This window comes from Chinchilla lanigera, unplaced genomic scaffold, assembly GCF_000276665.1.
Source record: "Chinchilla lanigera isolate Chin_1 unplaced genomic scaffold, ChiLan1.0 scaffold00002, whole genome shotgun sequence".
In the NCBI taxonomy this organism is placed as follows: Eukaryota; Metazoa; Chordata; class Mammalia; order Rodentia; family Chinchillidae; genus Chinchilla; species Chinchilla lanigera.
Window position 1 is genome coordinate 3,463,343 of NW_004955403.1, and position 12,931 is coordinate 3,476,273.

The window sequence follows — 12,931 nt, forward strand, 5'->3', positions numbered from 1 at the left end:
TATGCCACTAGGTGTTCTCTCTTCTGCACCTCTCTGCCGCAGCTTTCTGCGCCCTTCTGGTTTGCTCTGGCGGAGAGGTTTGGGAAGGTTTGGTACTTAGCCCTGCTTCCCTCCTTATTCAAAATACATATCTGAATGTTTTCTGTTCTTAACTACGATAAAGCATGAGTTTGCTCATGGATGATCGCTTTCTGCCAATTTAGAGCGAGCGGGAATATTAATTATCTATTGTTGTGAAACAAATTACCCTGAAACACAGAGGCTTACAACAGCAAATGTTTAATTTACTGTGTCCTGTTTCTGTGAGCCACTCATGGTGGAGCTGGGTGTGTGCCACAGGGCCTTTCAGGGGGTATAATCGGCGTGGATCTGTTTCTAAGCCCAGCCACATGACCGTTGGCAGGTCCTTCCTAGGTGGTTGGAAGGAGGGCCTCCGTTCCATGGCGCCTTTGGCTGCCTGTGTTGAATGGGCCTTTCATCCTACAACACTGTGGCTTGCCTCAAAAAGCAAGCAAGCTGAGAAAGCCAGACAGAGACAGGGAAGGCAGAACTCTCCGGGATTTTTGTTGGGTGGGGGCTGTCTCACAAGCAATAGTCCATCATTTTTCTCATATTCTATTCATTAGAAGCCGGTCACCAGGCCCAGTGTATACTCAAGGGCAGAGGACGAGCAAGAAGAAGTGAATACCAGGCACCAGGAAGCACTGGGAGCCGTTTCTGGAAGCCACTTACCACCCTGGTCTGCCACAGCGGCCCCTGAGGGTGTAGCATCATACTAGAATACATTCCTTCCAAGGATGGCTGAGGAAAGTGTTTACTCGACTTCCTAAATTCACTTCAAGAAAAACAGGGATCCCCTAATCTTCCTTGTGCCCTCACAGTAGGAAGTTGATAACGGCCTCGCTGCAGTAATCTTGCTGAACACTGGTGTAGTATTTTGTCTCCAAAGGATCCGACTTTCTGCTTCCATTCAGGAGGTTCAGACTCCCATTCATCCATCCCTCACTTCACACACTTAATGTCCCAGAATTAGCTCTCGAGGCACAAAGCCATTAAGCTAAAAGGCTATTAACATAACATAAAACCATTGTGGGTAGAAGCCTGTGTGAATTGTCTCAGCAAATTTAATATTGGAGGTACATTCGCCGTACAACAGAAAGCAGCGCATGGTGGTGGCATTCGCTCATCCTCAGGCACTGGGGGGGGGGGGGGGGGGGAAACGTGTGGGGCTTGTGGTTGGCACAGTGACTGGAGATCAGGGGTTGCTGCCAGCCCTTCCCTGTCCTGAGACCCAGGAATGCGAAGTATGCCATCCAGTCCAGCGGGCAACTGAGCGACCCCCGTGCCAGTGCTCCCCACCCTGTGCTCATCTGCATGCTCTCCTTCTGTTTCTGGATCACTTTGTTCATCACCTCACAGGGCCACCTCAGCTCACGGACTCGATTCCCTCCACGATTCTGGTCCCAACCCGAACTGGAAGAGAACCAAATTCCCTCAGGAGGTCAACGTTGAGCCTAGCCACTGAATTTGATCTGGTTCTCATCCAGCTCACCCGGAATCATGGAAGGAGTCAAGGTCGTATGTTACCTATGAAGCCAGTCATACTGCTTTACTTCCCACTAGACTTGCACAGCCTACCCTACCGGGCACCCCATCGTGAGGAGGACTTCCGAGCTCAAGGGGCACCTTGGAAAGCCATGCGAAGGAGAGACCAAGTGCAGGTGAGTGAACACAGAGCAGTGCTGCACGGTCAGTCCAAGTATTTAATTCCTTTCTGTCTGTACTGGTCGGCTGTCATGTCCCTGGAACACAGCACCGCACACCCACAACTTAAAGGAGAAGAGGTTTATTTTGGCTTATCGCTGTCAGAGATTCAGTCAGTGTGGATGGGCTCCAAGGCAGAAGCAGCATGGCGGAAGGGCCTGGCAGAGGAGAGCTGCTCACCTCGTGGCAATCAGGAAGCAGAGGGAGGAGCCGAGGACAGGGATACACCTTCCAGGCCGAACCCCCAGTGACTCGCCTTCCACCCAGCCCCTCCTCACAACAGTTCAGCTACTGCACTATTCGGTGGACGAACCTAGGGATGAGGACAGCGCCTCTGTGACCCAGTCACCTTCCGCCCACATGGGACTTCTGAGGGATATTTTTTGATCTAAACCCTAACAATGATGAAACACAGAAGTGCGTGTAAACACATCTACATCCCTTGTCTTAAGCAAGGGCTGATTGTGTCTACTTTTCAAGGAGGGAAACTCCTGCTCATAGATGGGCCCTGGGCCGCAGAGAAACAGCAAGGCCTGGTGCCAGCACTGCAGCCTCGTGGAGCTGTCCAGGCGCCAGGGGGCGCAGATCTAGAGGTCTACTTCCAAGTGACGACTTAGCTCTCTGTTGGAATTCTGGGTGAGTTTCATGATTTTCAAAAGTAAAGACGTTCAAGTAGAACTTAGGGCACAGAAAGCTTACCTGTGTTTGTACTCCCTTGATAAAGCACTTGACAAATTTGACAACTTTAATTACTCCTATTTCTTACACTTGAGCTTCCTGAAAATTTGCCAAGATTAAAGTACAGATCATAACCACAAGAAGCTGCCAGCTACACGCCAATCAGGGAAGAAAGACCGTGGTGGTGGCTGGTGCATCAGTTGCTTCCGAGAGGTGCAACTGTAAGGCAGAGAGACTGACCCCTGGATGGCAACACAGAGCTTATTAGAGACCCTCCAGGGGCGTGGGCATTGGGGCGGGGCCGCAATCCAACAGTGGGTGAGAGCAGCACAGTGAGGTGTAGCTAGGGGAGGATGTGGGGACCGCAGGACATTTGCTTTTAAGTAGATGTAGCATACTGGTGGTGAGGGAGTGTTCTAGGAGGAAGAGTAATTTCAGACATAAGATTCTTAGAGCAGTAGAGGAGGATTGCTGAGTAAGGTTTACTACACTTGAAATTTATGACCATGAATTTAAAATGAAACCAGTTTTGCGCAGGCATAAAGGAAACAGAAAGTAGAGTTTGGCCGGGGGCAGAGCTGTGGAGCCGTGCTGCCTGTGACAGACGTGAGTGGGGATTCCGGACTGGGTGAACGGGAAGCCAAGGCGAGGGAGAACGTGGGGTGGAAAAGGCGGTGTACGAACAGCGGATTAAGAGCGTGGCGGGGTTGGGGGGAGGATATTGAGCTGCAGCTGCAGAGGCCTTGGTGGGCTGGGGGCGCAGCTTAAAGCCAAGATTGCAGAAGGGAGTGGTTGAGGACCTGGCCCCCGAGTGGGTTGCTGAGGACAGCCGAAGGACAAAGCTCTGGAACCGAGTCCTGATGCCGGAGGCCAAGGTGATGAATGCCTCAGAGCCATTTATCAAAGAACTTGAAAAAATGTACCCATTTCCAAATGCCCATTATTTACGTATTTTATTAAAAGGAGATACCTACTCAAGGCTGAGAACTGTCAGACTGAGGTTTGGTTTCAGGATTCGGAGGCAGGGCTTTGTGTGTTTTCCCACACGGGGGTGGGTCCCTGGGCCTCGGGTGTGCGTATGTCCCCAGCACCACTCCCCTTTCATGAGACAGGGGCTTCCTAAGTTTCCCAGGCTGGGCTCGAACTTGCAGCTCTCCTGCCTCAGCTTTCCAAGTAGCTGGGGTTACAAGTGTGAGCCCCGTGCCTAGCAGGATGAAGCTGTTAAAGAAATGAGCATGGTAAAGTGCGTCTCTGTTAAAAGGGGGAGAAGGCAGAGCTGAGTGCGCCGGGATGACAGGTTTTACGGCCATATGGCTCAACCTAAATGTGCTCGTCAGGCTCCGCAGAAAGCAGGGCAGATGGCTGAGAGCGGCAGAGCGCGCAAAGGCGCCTGCGGATCAGACCCAGGAGAGAACAATGGACAATTGGGTACTTCCTCCGGGCCTTCCTCAGAAAACAAACGACTCAAACACTGGGCTGCCGGACTGCTCTTTAAATGAAAACTCGGTTGGCTTCAAAACATTAACCTTTCCTGAAAAGTCTCAAATTTTAACTAAAAAAGGGAAAGCAGGCTGAGGTTTATAATACCCTTTTGAATTTCTCTTCTTCAGAAATGGTTTCTTCATTCCTAGGGCCACGTTTTTATTTTCTGTTCTTCCTTGGGCCTGAGATTTCCTCCTTGCCATTTTATTATTACTTACAGTCTAATCATCGTGCTGGAGGAACCTTGCCTGCTAATTCACACTTTTCTGCCTAACTTTGTGCACAGGGGCTGCCCATTAGCACTCAGTTTTGATTAGGCTGCCGGGCCGGTCCTCTTGGCATCGGGGCTAACGATGCTGATCAGGAGCCAGCTGGTGCCAGCTGGGGCTGGTTTTGTGACATCACAGCTGACACTAGGAATTAGATTGAGAAAACCAATTATATCCCCACAATGTAGTTCCCATCCTGCAAAAGAAAAGCCTTTGAGGATGCCCACGTCGGCTCCCAAAGATAAGAGTGCCTTGCTAGTCAGCCTCGTGGTCTAAGAGTGAGCAGAGCTGCAAGCAGCTGAGCACATCCCCCTCCAGGGCTGCTTGGGACGGAGCTTCGCATCCCAAATGAAGGGCACCTTCTGAAATCGCGGAGGCTACCTTCCGGGGAGAGTGGGTTGTGTGACCAGCCAGCGCGCTCTGAGGGCTTCTGGTGTGCACCATTCTGAGCGCGTCCTGGCCTATGAGAATCTAGGAAGTAGGTGCTGTCACAGTGCCGTAAATACCCAGCTCAGTAGTGGTAGGGCTGAGATTCGCTGAGTCAAGGTGACCCCAGAGTTCATAATCTTAACTCTGTTAGATACATACATGCACATGATATGTATATGTACTATATCTATCTCTCTATTTATCTATCATCTATCTGTTTACAGCAGTAGTACCACTGTACTTATGTGTGAACTTATTTCCTTCCTCGATTCTGGTAGTGAACCGAATCAGATGTCCCCATTAGTTCAGTGTCACTCAATGCGGAGTCCACAAAGGGAAGCAAACTTTTGTCAAATACTCCTGTTCACAAACCGGACTGTTCATAAACAGAAACGCTCATGAACTGAGGAAACACTGCACATGTGTGTACATCTCCTATGTGGAGGGCAAGAAACTTCTTGGTGTTATTGTTTCCCTTCTGTTACTGTTGTTTTGCTTTTCTGACAGAACCTTTATGAGATGAGCGTGGTGGGAGATCTCCCATCCCTGGAGCCTGGCCTAATGGTGGGACTTCGGCCCTTTCCTCTTTTTCTTTCTTTCTTCTTTTTTTTTCATCTGAACATGAGGTCAGCTCTATTCTGCCACAATGTGTTTCTTGCCTCTAACTGAAAAGCAACAGGGCCAATGAATCTGGCTCTACACTGTAGCCAGAATAAAGCTTTTCTCTTTATAAACTGGTGATCTCAGGTATTTGTTACAGTAATGGAAAGCTAACATGAATGGTCTACCAGAGGGAAGCTGTGAAACTATGGCCCCAAACCAGCAGCTACTTAAAAACTTTCAGTGAGACATAGTTGACACACCATAAAATGCACCCATCTAAAGTATGTAATTCAATTATTTTAATGATTTTTTAAAGTTATGTAATATCACTATAAATTTCAGGCCAATCTTATCACCCATAATGAAAGCTTACATTCACCGAAGTCATTCCCTGTCCCCTTCCCCACCCCTGGTAGACAGCCTCTAATGACTTCCTGTCTCTGACCTTACCTGTTTCAGGCACTTCCTACTAATAAAATAGTGCAGTGAGTGGCTTTGTGACTGACTCCTTTGTGTAATGTCCCAAGGTTCGCCTGTGTTGTCCATCCATACCTCACTCCGTACCCCACTCCTTCCTTGCAAAAGACTAATACTGAATCGCGTGGATACACCACTTCCGGTTTACCCACATCTATTTGCTTGTGAGCTGTAAGGAGGAGTGCCGCTGTGAACATTTGCGTAGACATATACTTTCATTTTCTGTGTGGATTTTGGGGACAATATTCATAAGGGATGTTGGTCTGTCATTTTTTTCTGGGGTCTTGTTCTGTTTTCGGTATGGGGGTAACACTGGCCATGCCTTCCGCCTTCATACTGTGGCTCTCAGCTCACCCCCATTTCCTTCCTGCCCCAGCCCCTGCTTCTCCCAGAAGAGTCTCTGGACTCCTGGTATGTGGACCCCTGGTCTGCATGATCAGGCTCTGTCAATACCTGAAGCACCCCTGGCAGAGACCTTAGGCCAGGGATAGTTGAGGTGTCCTCAAGGGGATGCACCTGGGGAAAGACCAGGGCGGCCCGGCACAGGGCAGGACCATTGAGGGAATTTTAGCAAGTTAGACGTCAACATGGTTCACCACGGGGGCACGGGCTGCAGTCAGGCTCATCCCCTTGGGCCCAGGGCCTTTGCCCGTGGGAAGCAACACAACCAGAGGGACCAGGACAGTTGCCTTCACGTATCACTGCTGGGCTGTGTGTTACACTGACACCTACAACATAAACTTTAGTCCTTCAGGAAAGTAGAGACAAGTGTAGTAAAATATCGCACTTTTTGGTAGTAGAAAAAATTGGAAATAATTTGAATGTCATTCTAGTGTATTTCTACTGTGAAAAAAATGCACAGCTGTCAAAACAATAAATATGAGTTGGGTATTGTGGCAGATGCCCGTAATCCCAACACTCATGATGCAGAAACAGGATCACCATGAATTTGAGGCCCACCTGGGCTGTATAGTGAGTTCAAGGCCAACCTGAACTATGTAATGAGACCCTGTCTCAAAATAATAATAATAATAATAAATAATAACTCAATCAAAAAATGGGTATCTGAGATGAATATATACTTCTCAGATGAAGAAGCAAATAAACATATGAAAAAAAGGTTCAACATCAGTGGTCACTTGAGAGATGCAAGTTAGAACAGTGCTGAGATTCTATCTCACTCCAGAAAGTATGGCTATCGTCAAGAAATCAACCAATAACAAACCCTGGCAGGGTTGTGGAGAAAAATGAACCCTTCTCCACTGCTGCTGGGAAGATAGACTGGTGAAACCACTGTGGAAATCAATGTGGAAATTCCTCAAAAAACTAGGACTAGAGGTCCCATTTTACCCAGCAATTCCCTTCCATGGTATCTTCCCAAAAGAATTAAGAGCATCATACCACAGTGATATATGCACACCCATGTATATAGTGGCACAGTTTGTAATAGCTAAATCTTGGAAACAGCCCAAATGCCCATCAACTGGTGAATGGATAAAGAAGATGTGTTTTTTTATACAATAGAGTACTACTCTGCCATAAAGGATACATTTGAGACATTTCTAGGAAAACGGATTCACCTTGAAACCATACTGTTAAGTGAAATAAATCACATACATATGTGTAAATACCTCATTATTTCTCTGGTGTGACAAACCAAAAATGTAAATAAGGACCAAAATGTATAATAGGTGTTGTGAAACAGGAACAAAATGTTCACATGGAGAGGGGACAAGAGAGCGGAGGGGATAGAAAAGAAGGAAAAAGTAAAAAAAAAAAAAAATGAGAAGGAAAAAATGGAAACAAAGACAGGGAAGAGAGGTTGAAGGGGAGGCAGGGGAATCGGAAAAAAAGAATCAAATTGTATCACAAAAGGCACAAATTCTCCATGATGAGTGTGATCATTATGTGTATCTAAAATGTACCACTAAAATCTGATTTTAAAATGATAACAATAATAATAAAAATCTGGTTAAGAAATAGTTTTAGCCAGGTGTGGTGGCACACACCCCAGGATGCTGAGGCAGGAGAATTGCTGCAAGTTTGAGGCCAGTCTGGGCTACATAGCAAGTTCAAGGCCAGCTTGAACTACATAGCAAGACCTGGTCTCAAAAAGAAAAAAAAAAAAAAACGCTTAATTTTAAAGAGCATGTTTTAATGAAATGCTCATGGTTAAAATCTCAAATATCAACCAAAAATCCACATAAATAGTTTATAGATGTCAGTGTGTTCTGTGTCAGTGGACAAAGACACGGCAGAACTTGCCTTGTAATGCTCAGGAAAAAAGGCAGAAAAGTTAGTTAAATAGTAAAGTTGTCATTAAATGGGAATAATACTCAGTGAAAATATAAAATCTAGAATAACATTATGTTTTAATCACAAGAAATAAGTAAAATTGAATATCTATGGACAAGGACTAAAAGATAACACAGACACTAAAATACTGATTTAACAGAGTGGCAGAACTGTGGCTAAGTTTTGCTCAGAATGTCTATTGATTGTTCTTACAAGAAAGTTATTCATGAGCTTTAAGACTAATCTTTATTTTTTAAAAGTTAATATGTGTGTGACAGGAAACAAACCACAGGGAGCGCAGAACAAGGCCCCTCGTGGTGGTCAGCAGCTTACCTGGCTCTGTCCATCAAGGTCCTGCGTGCACACACCCGACACGATGTGGTGTGACAGGGATGGTACCGTGTGTGACACGCTTTTCCACGCATCACCAATATTCACCAAGTCAAAATCCTAGAGCTGCAAGAGTATTTTTGATAACCAAGACTACACTGCATCAACTCAACCTGTCTAGAAAAAAAACTGTAATTCTGCCTTTCTCCAGGATGGAAATTTCACTGAAGAAGAAAATGGCAGCAGGCCTCTAGACAGATGAGATGGCAGAGATAAAAGACTGCACCCCTTGCTGATGAAGGAGATAAATGTGACTGAGGGGCTCAACCCTCCCATTCCGCAGGGCGTGCACAGCCTAGGTCCACCTCTAGCTGAGAGGGCTCAGCAGCCTGGTCCGCCGCCATGCTGGTGACGCACCCCCCACCAGCCCTGTGTCGTCTGCACCAGACCCATGCTGGCACGCAGGCCACCCTGGAAACTACCCAGGAGGTGAGGGTGGCCCCGGGTACCCTGTGTACAAGCAAGTGCTAAAGGCCAAGGGGTGAAGGTGACACCCTGCAGGGCTTCTGGGTCACCCGGATGGACACAGCAATGGTGGGAGCAGAGGGGAGCAGGCCGCACAAGACGCAGATCCAGGTGCTGAGCGGTGCTCCCCGGTAGCGGTCGTGTTCCCCTTTCTGCCTTAGGCACGTGACTGCTCTAGGAACCGCGCATATGTGGAATCTTACAATGTTTGTCCTACTGGTTAATTTTACTTAGCACGATGTCTTCAAGTTCTGTTCATGCTGTAGCGCATGGGAACCCCTTGTCCTCGCGTGTAAACAATGGTCTCTTGGAAGGGGGGGCTCCACCTCGTTACCTGTCGCCAGTGCATGCACACCTGGTTGCCTCCCCTTCCTGGTTACTGTGACTAATGCTGCCACGAGCAGGGGTTTGCAAATGCCTCCTCGAATCAGGCTTCCACCCGAAGTGGCCTTTGCCTTTTCCTTGTGACTAGCGACGCAGAGAACACTTTCAGGAGCGTGTTGGCTATTTGAGGATATATATATTTTTTAAAGCCTTTAAATCCTTTGCCCATTAAAAAAAAATCTTATTCTCTGAATGCTCAATTTAAAATAAGACAGGAAGCAGCAGAGTTTCTGAGTTCCCAGATCTCTGCTAGTGAGAGATCAGCAGGAAGGGGCGTGCGCGCCCACTGAGTTATCCACTGTTCTCATGGTGTGGCTAGAAGACCTCAGCAGAACGTAAATCTGAGTGCTGTGAGTCTGTCCTTGTAAGCTTCCTTCTGCCCTCTCTCCCGGCCCGGCGAGTCCTGACACACAATTCCCAGAGGCGGTGACACATTCCCATGTCCAAGATGCACCTTTTCCGTGCAATGAAAGAGATGCACCTGTTGGCTAACTCACCGCCTCTACTTTTTATCAGACATCATCGCCTCAGGACATCTACAAAGATGAGGAAGGATTTAAAAAGAAAGAGGCTGGAATACAAAAAAGGACCTGGGAGCCACACCAGGCATCGCACTTCCTGCTGGGTCATCACGCTCAGCAGGAGCAGCTCCGAGCTCCAAACTGAGGAGGAAAGTAACAGCTGCAAGGAATTGAAGAACACATCCTGCTGGGAAGCATCAGGAACTGAAGAGCCTAGGGGTCTCCTCAAATGTGAAATACAGAGACTGAGTCAGGGCTGTCTCTATCCTTCTGGCTCTGGCCATTGCATCCTTAGACTGGATCTGTTGGTCCCCGGAGGCACTGTCAGCCCCCCAGAAGTTGGGGGACAATCACCGCCGAAGGTGACTGATATGATTGGGCCGTTAGGTTTGATGACGGGGAGGATAGGGGAGTTGTATGGGGAGTGTGTAGGGAGGAGGACTTTTTAGTTGAGGAGCCAGTCAATAAGGGGCCTTAACCCTAGTCAGTGTCTGGGTGAAATGGGGAACTGGGGGCGGCTGGGAATACTGGAGGGGTCCTGGGTAGTCACAATAATGGGGCGATGGTGTTGAGCCACCGTGGGTAGTGAGGTATCCCAAACCTTTGGATCGACATTGTCAAATGGAAAGGAGGGGTCTGCCTGGTTATCCGTGGGTGGGGCCGGGAAGACGGGAGGATGGCTAGGAGCAGCGATGGTGAAAGAGGTTTGGGAAGGAGGCTTGGCGAGTGCATCCCGCCCGAGAAGGGAGCGGGGCACCTAGGCATTACGAGAAAGGAGTGGGTAAATGACCTAGAGCCAGTCAAGCCAGGTAGGGGCCCATGGTGAGGGGGGTTGGGGGGAGCCCTCGACCCCAACAACCGTGATCTTTGATGGGAACGTTTGGCCAGAAAAGCTGGGGAGAATGGAGCAGGAGGCCCCCGTATCAGCAAGGAAGGAAACTGGCTTCCCCGCCACCTGGACTTTCACCCTGGGCTCCGATGACAGCAGGATCTCGTCTGCCTCGTAGGGGGGGTTTGGAGTCCCGGCCCCAGCAGTCCTCTCTGGCCAGGCCAAGCAGGTCCGTCAGGGCCCCGAGGCTGCTTGTCCACCTGGAGCCGAGTAGACTGTTTAGGGGCCTGAGGCTTGAGAGCTGCTGCGAGGAGGTGACATTTTTGTTTGGTGCGGGCAAGTTTTTCCTCCTTTTCTGCGTCTTCCAAGCCATTAAAGACCTTGAAGGCCAGGTTTAAAAGTTCATGGCAGGGGGTGTTGGGTCTCTCCTCATGGTGTTTGAGTTTTTTCCTAATGTCAGGTGTTCACTGAGAGATGAAGGAGGTGTTGAGGACCAGGTGGCCCTCTGTTGAGGCTGGGTCGAGGTGTGTAAATTTGGTGAGGGCCTGCGATAGGCATGCCATGAAGGCGGTGGGGTTTTCAGTGGGCTCCTATGTGATTTTATGCAGCTTATCCCAGTTTACCGCCTTAGAGGCTGTCTTTTTGAGGCCTGCCAAAAGGCAGATAATCATTTGATCTCGGGCTAGAGGACCTGGAGTGTTGGGCTGGTAGTCCCATTGGGAATCAACCCTAGGGACTGCCTGTTCCCCTGGGGGGAAGGTCTGATATCCACATGGGCCTGGGCAGCTAGCTAGAGAGTTTTTTTTCTTCTGGGGTGAGGGTGGACGAGAGAAGAGTGTAGAAGTCGTTCCAAGTAAGTTGGTACATTTGGGTCAGGTATTGGAATTCTTTGATATACGAGGAGGGGTCAGAAGTGAAAGAGCCGAGATGCTTTTCAAGTTGTGAAAGACTGGGGAGAGACCAAGATTGATGGACATAGATGAGTCTCTCTGCTCCTGCCACCTGTCTCAGAGAAAAAAGCCCCAATGAGGGCAGTAGGGGAAGAGCAGGAGGAGCAGCTGATGGGGCAGTTTTGGAGCAGGTGTGGGAAGCAGGTAGGGAAGGGAGAGGCAACATTGGGGTCAAGCGGTGGGGCCATATGGTGGGGGGGTCTTTGGGGTTGGCCTGGGGAGGGGCCAATGGTCACCTAAGGGGTGGGTCATCAAGCAGCTCAAGGAAGGAGGACGTTTGGGAAGAGTCGTTGGAGAGGCAGCTTCCTAAGGCAGGGATTTAGCCAGAAGAATCTCCTAGGGGTTACAGGAAAGACAGAGTTGAGGCTTGTTGTGGAGGGTGAAGAAAGCTTGGACATAAGGCACCTCGGACCATTTATCATTGTGGCGACAGTAATTGTCTACGTCCTGTAGGACGTTGAAGTTGAGAGTACCCTGGGGTAGCCAAATAGAACCATGATCTAGTTTGTATTGTGGCCAGGCGGTTTGGCAGAGGAAGGTGAGGTCAGAGAGGCCGAGGGGGCCGTGGAGAACAGACTTGAGGTGATGGAGCACAGAGGCATTGGGAGAGTCGGGAGGGAGGAGGTGTTGCCCATGATGACCAAAGGAGAGACGAGGGAGCAGAGCATGAGGAGACTGAAGACCACTGTCGACCAGGAGAAGTCCCAAACGGGACAGGAGACCCAGCCCCCCCCCCCCCGTGCAGACGTCTCTGTCAGGGAGGGGGTCACGAGAAGGGAAGGAGCGGCTCGATGTGTCGACGTGATTTTGGGAGGGGACCACAGAGGCCGGACGCATACGTGAAGCTGGGAGAACGAGCCATCCGAGAGGTGCAACAGGGAGGTCTTGAAAGAGAGAAAGAAAGAGGAAGGTCTAAGTCAGGAAGAGGAGAGCGAGGAGGAGGAAGGAAAAAGATGGACGTGGTCCGGGTTGAAGAGGGCGGAAGTGCCCGGAAGGAATTCAGAGTCGACCCAGTCGAGAAAGTTGCCCGGGGATTGCCAAGGGCGGACAGGGGGTCCCTTGCATTCATCAGCGATCAGGCAGCAGCAGGAGAGAAAGAGGCAGGCAACAAAGCAGATGCCAGATTCGGAGGGGCCAACGAAATCAGGGTAAAGGGAGGGGAGGAATATACACCTGGCAAGAAGTGTCTGTGGACAAGAAGGTCAGCAATGTGGCAGGTCCGGGGCTCGAGGTCTGCTTCAGAGGAGGTCAGTCGTGGACCTGGGGAGGGTCCCCTGTCGGGAGGGATGGGCTGGAGCCTTGGCGTCCCTCCCGGGTTTTCGGCACCAAATGCTATGATCGGCCATTAGGTTTGATGACAGGGAGGATGGGGAGCTGTGTGGGGAGTGTGTAGGG

The 12,931-nt window shown here is 49.5% G+C and overlaps 1 protein-coding gene across 6 annotated transcripts in view; it reads left to right on the plus strand.

Annotated features, from left to right (window-relative positions):
• Ankrd44 (ankyrin repeat domain 44) overlaps positions 1 to 12,931 on the plus strand; it is a 248,629-nt gene that overhangs the window by 234,983 nt on the left and 715 nt on the right. For 3 of the 6 annotated variants that reach the window (XM_013512080.1, XM_005373269.2, XM_013512086.1), the window contains one exon: positions 1,624 to 2,030. The exons of 1 other annotated variant lie outside the window; for it this stretch is intronic. In XM_013512080.1, the coding sequence (XP_013367534.1) occupies positions 1,624 to 2,015 (392 nt within the window). In that variant the 3' untranslated portion in view covers positions 2,016 to 2,030. Of the gene's footprint in view, positions 1 to 1,623; positions 2,031 to 9,752; positions 9,800 to 12,931 lie in introns of those variants that run through there. 2 more of the 6 variants (XM_013512083.1, XM_013512098.1) reach the window with 2 other exon arrangements.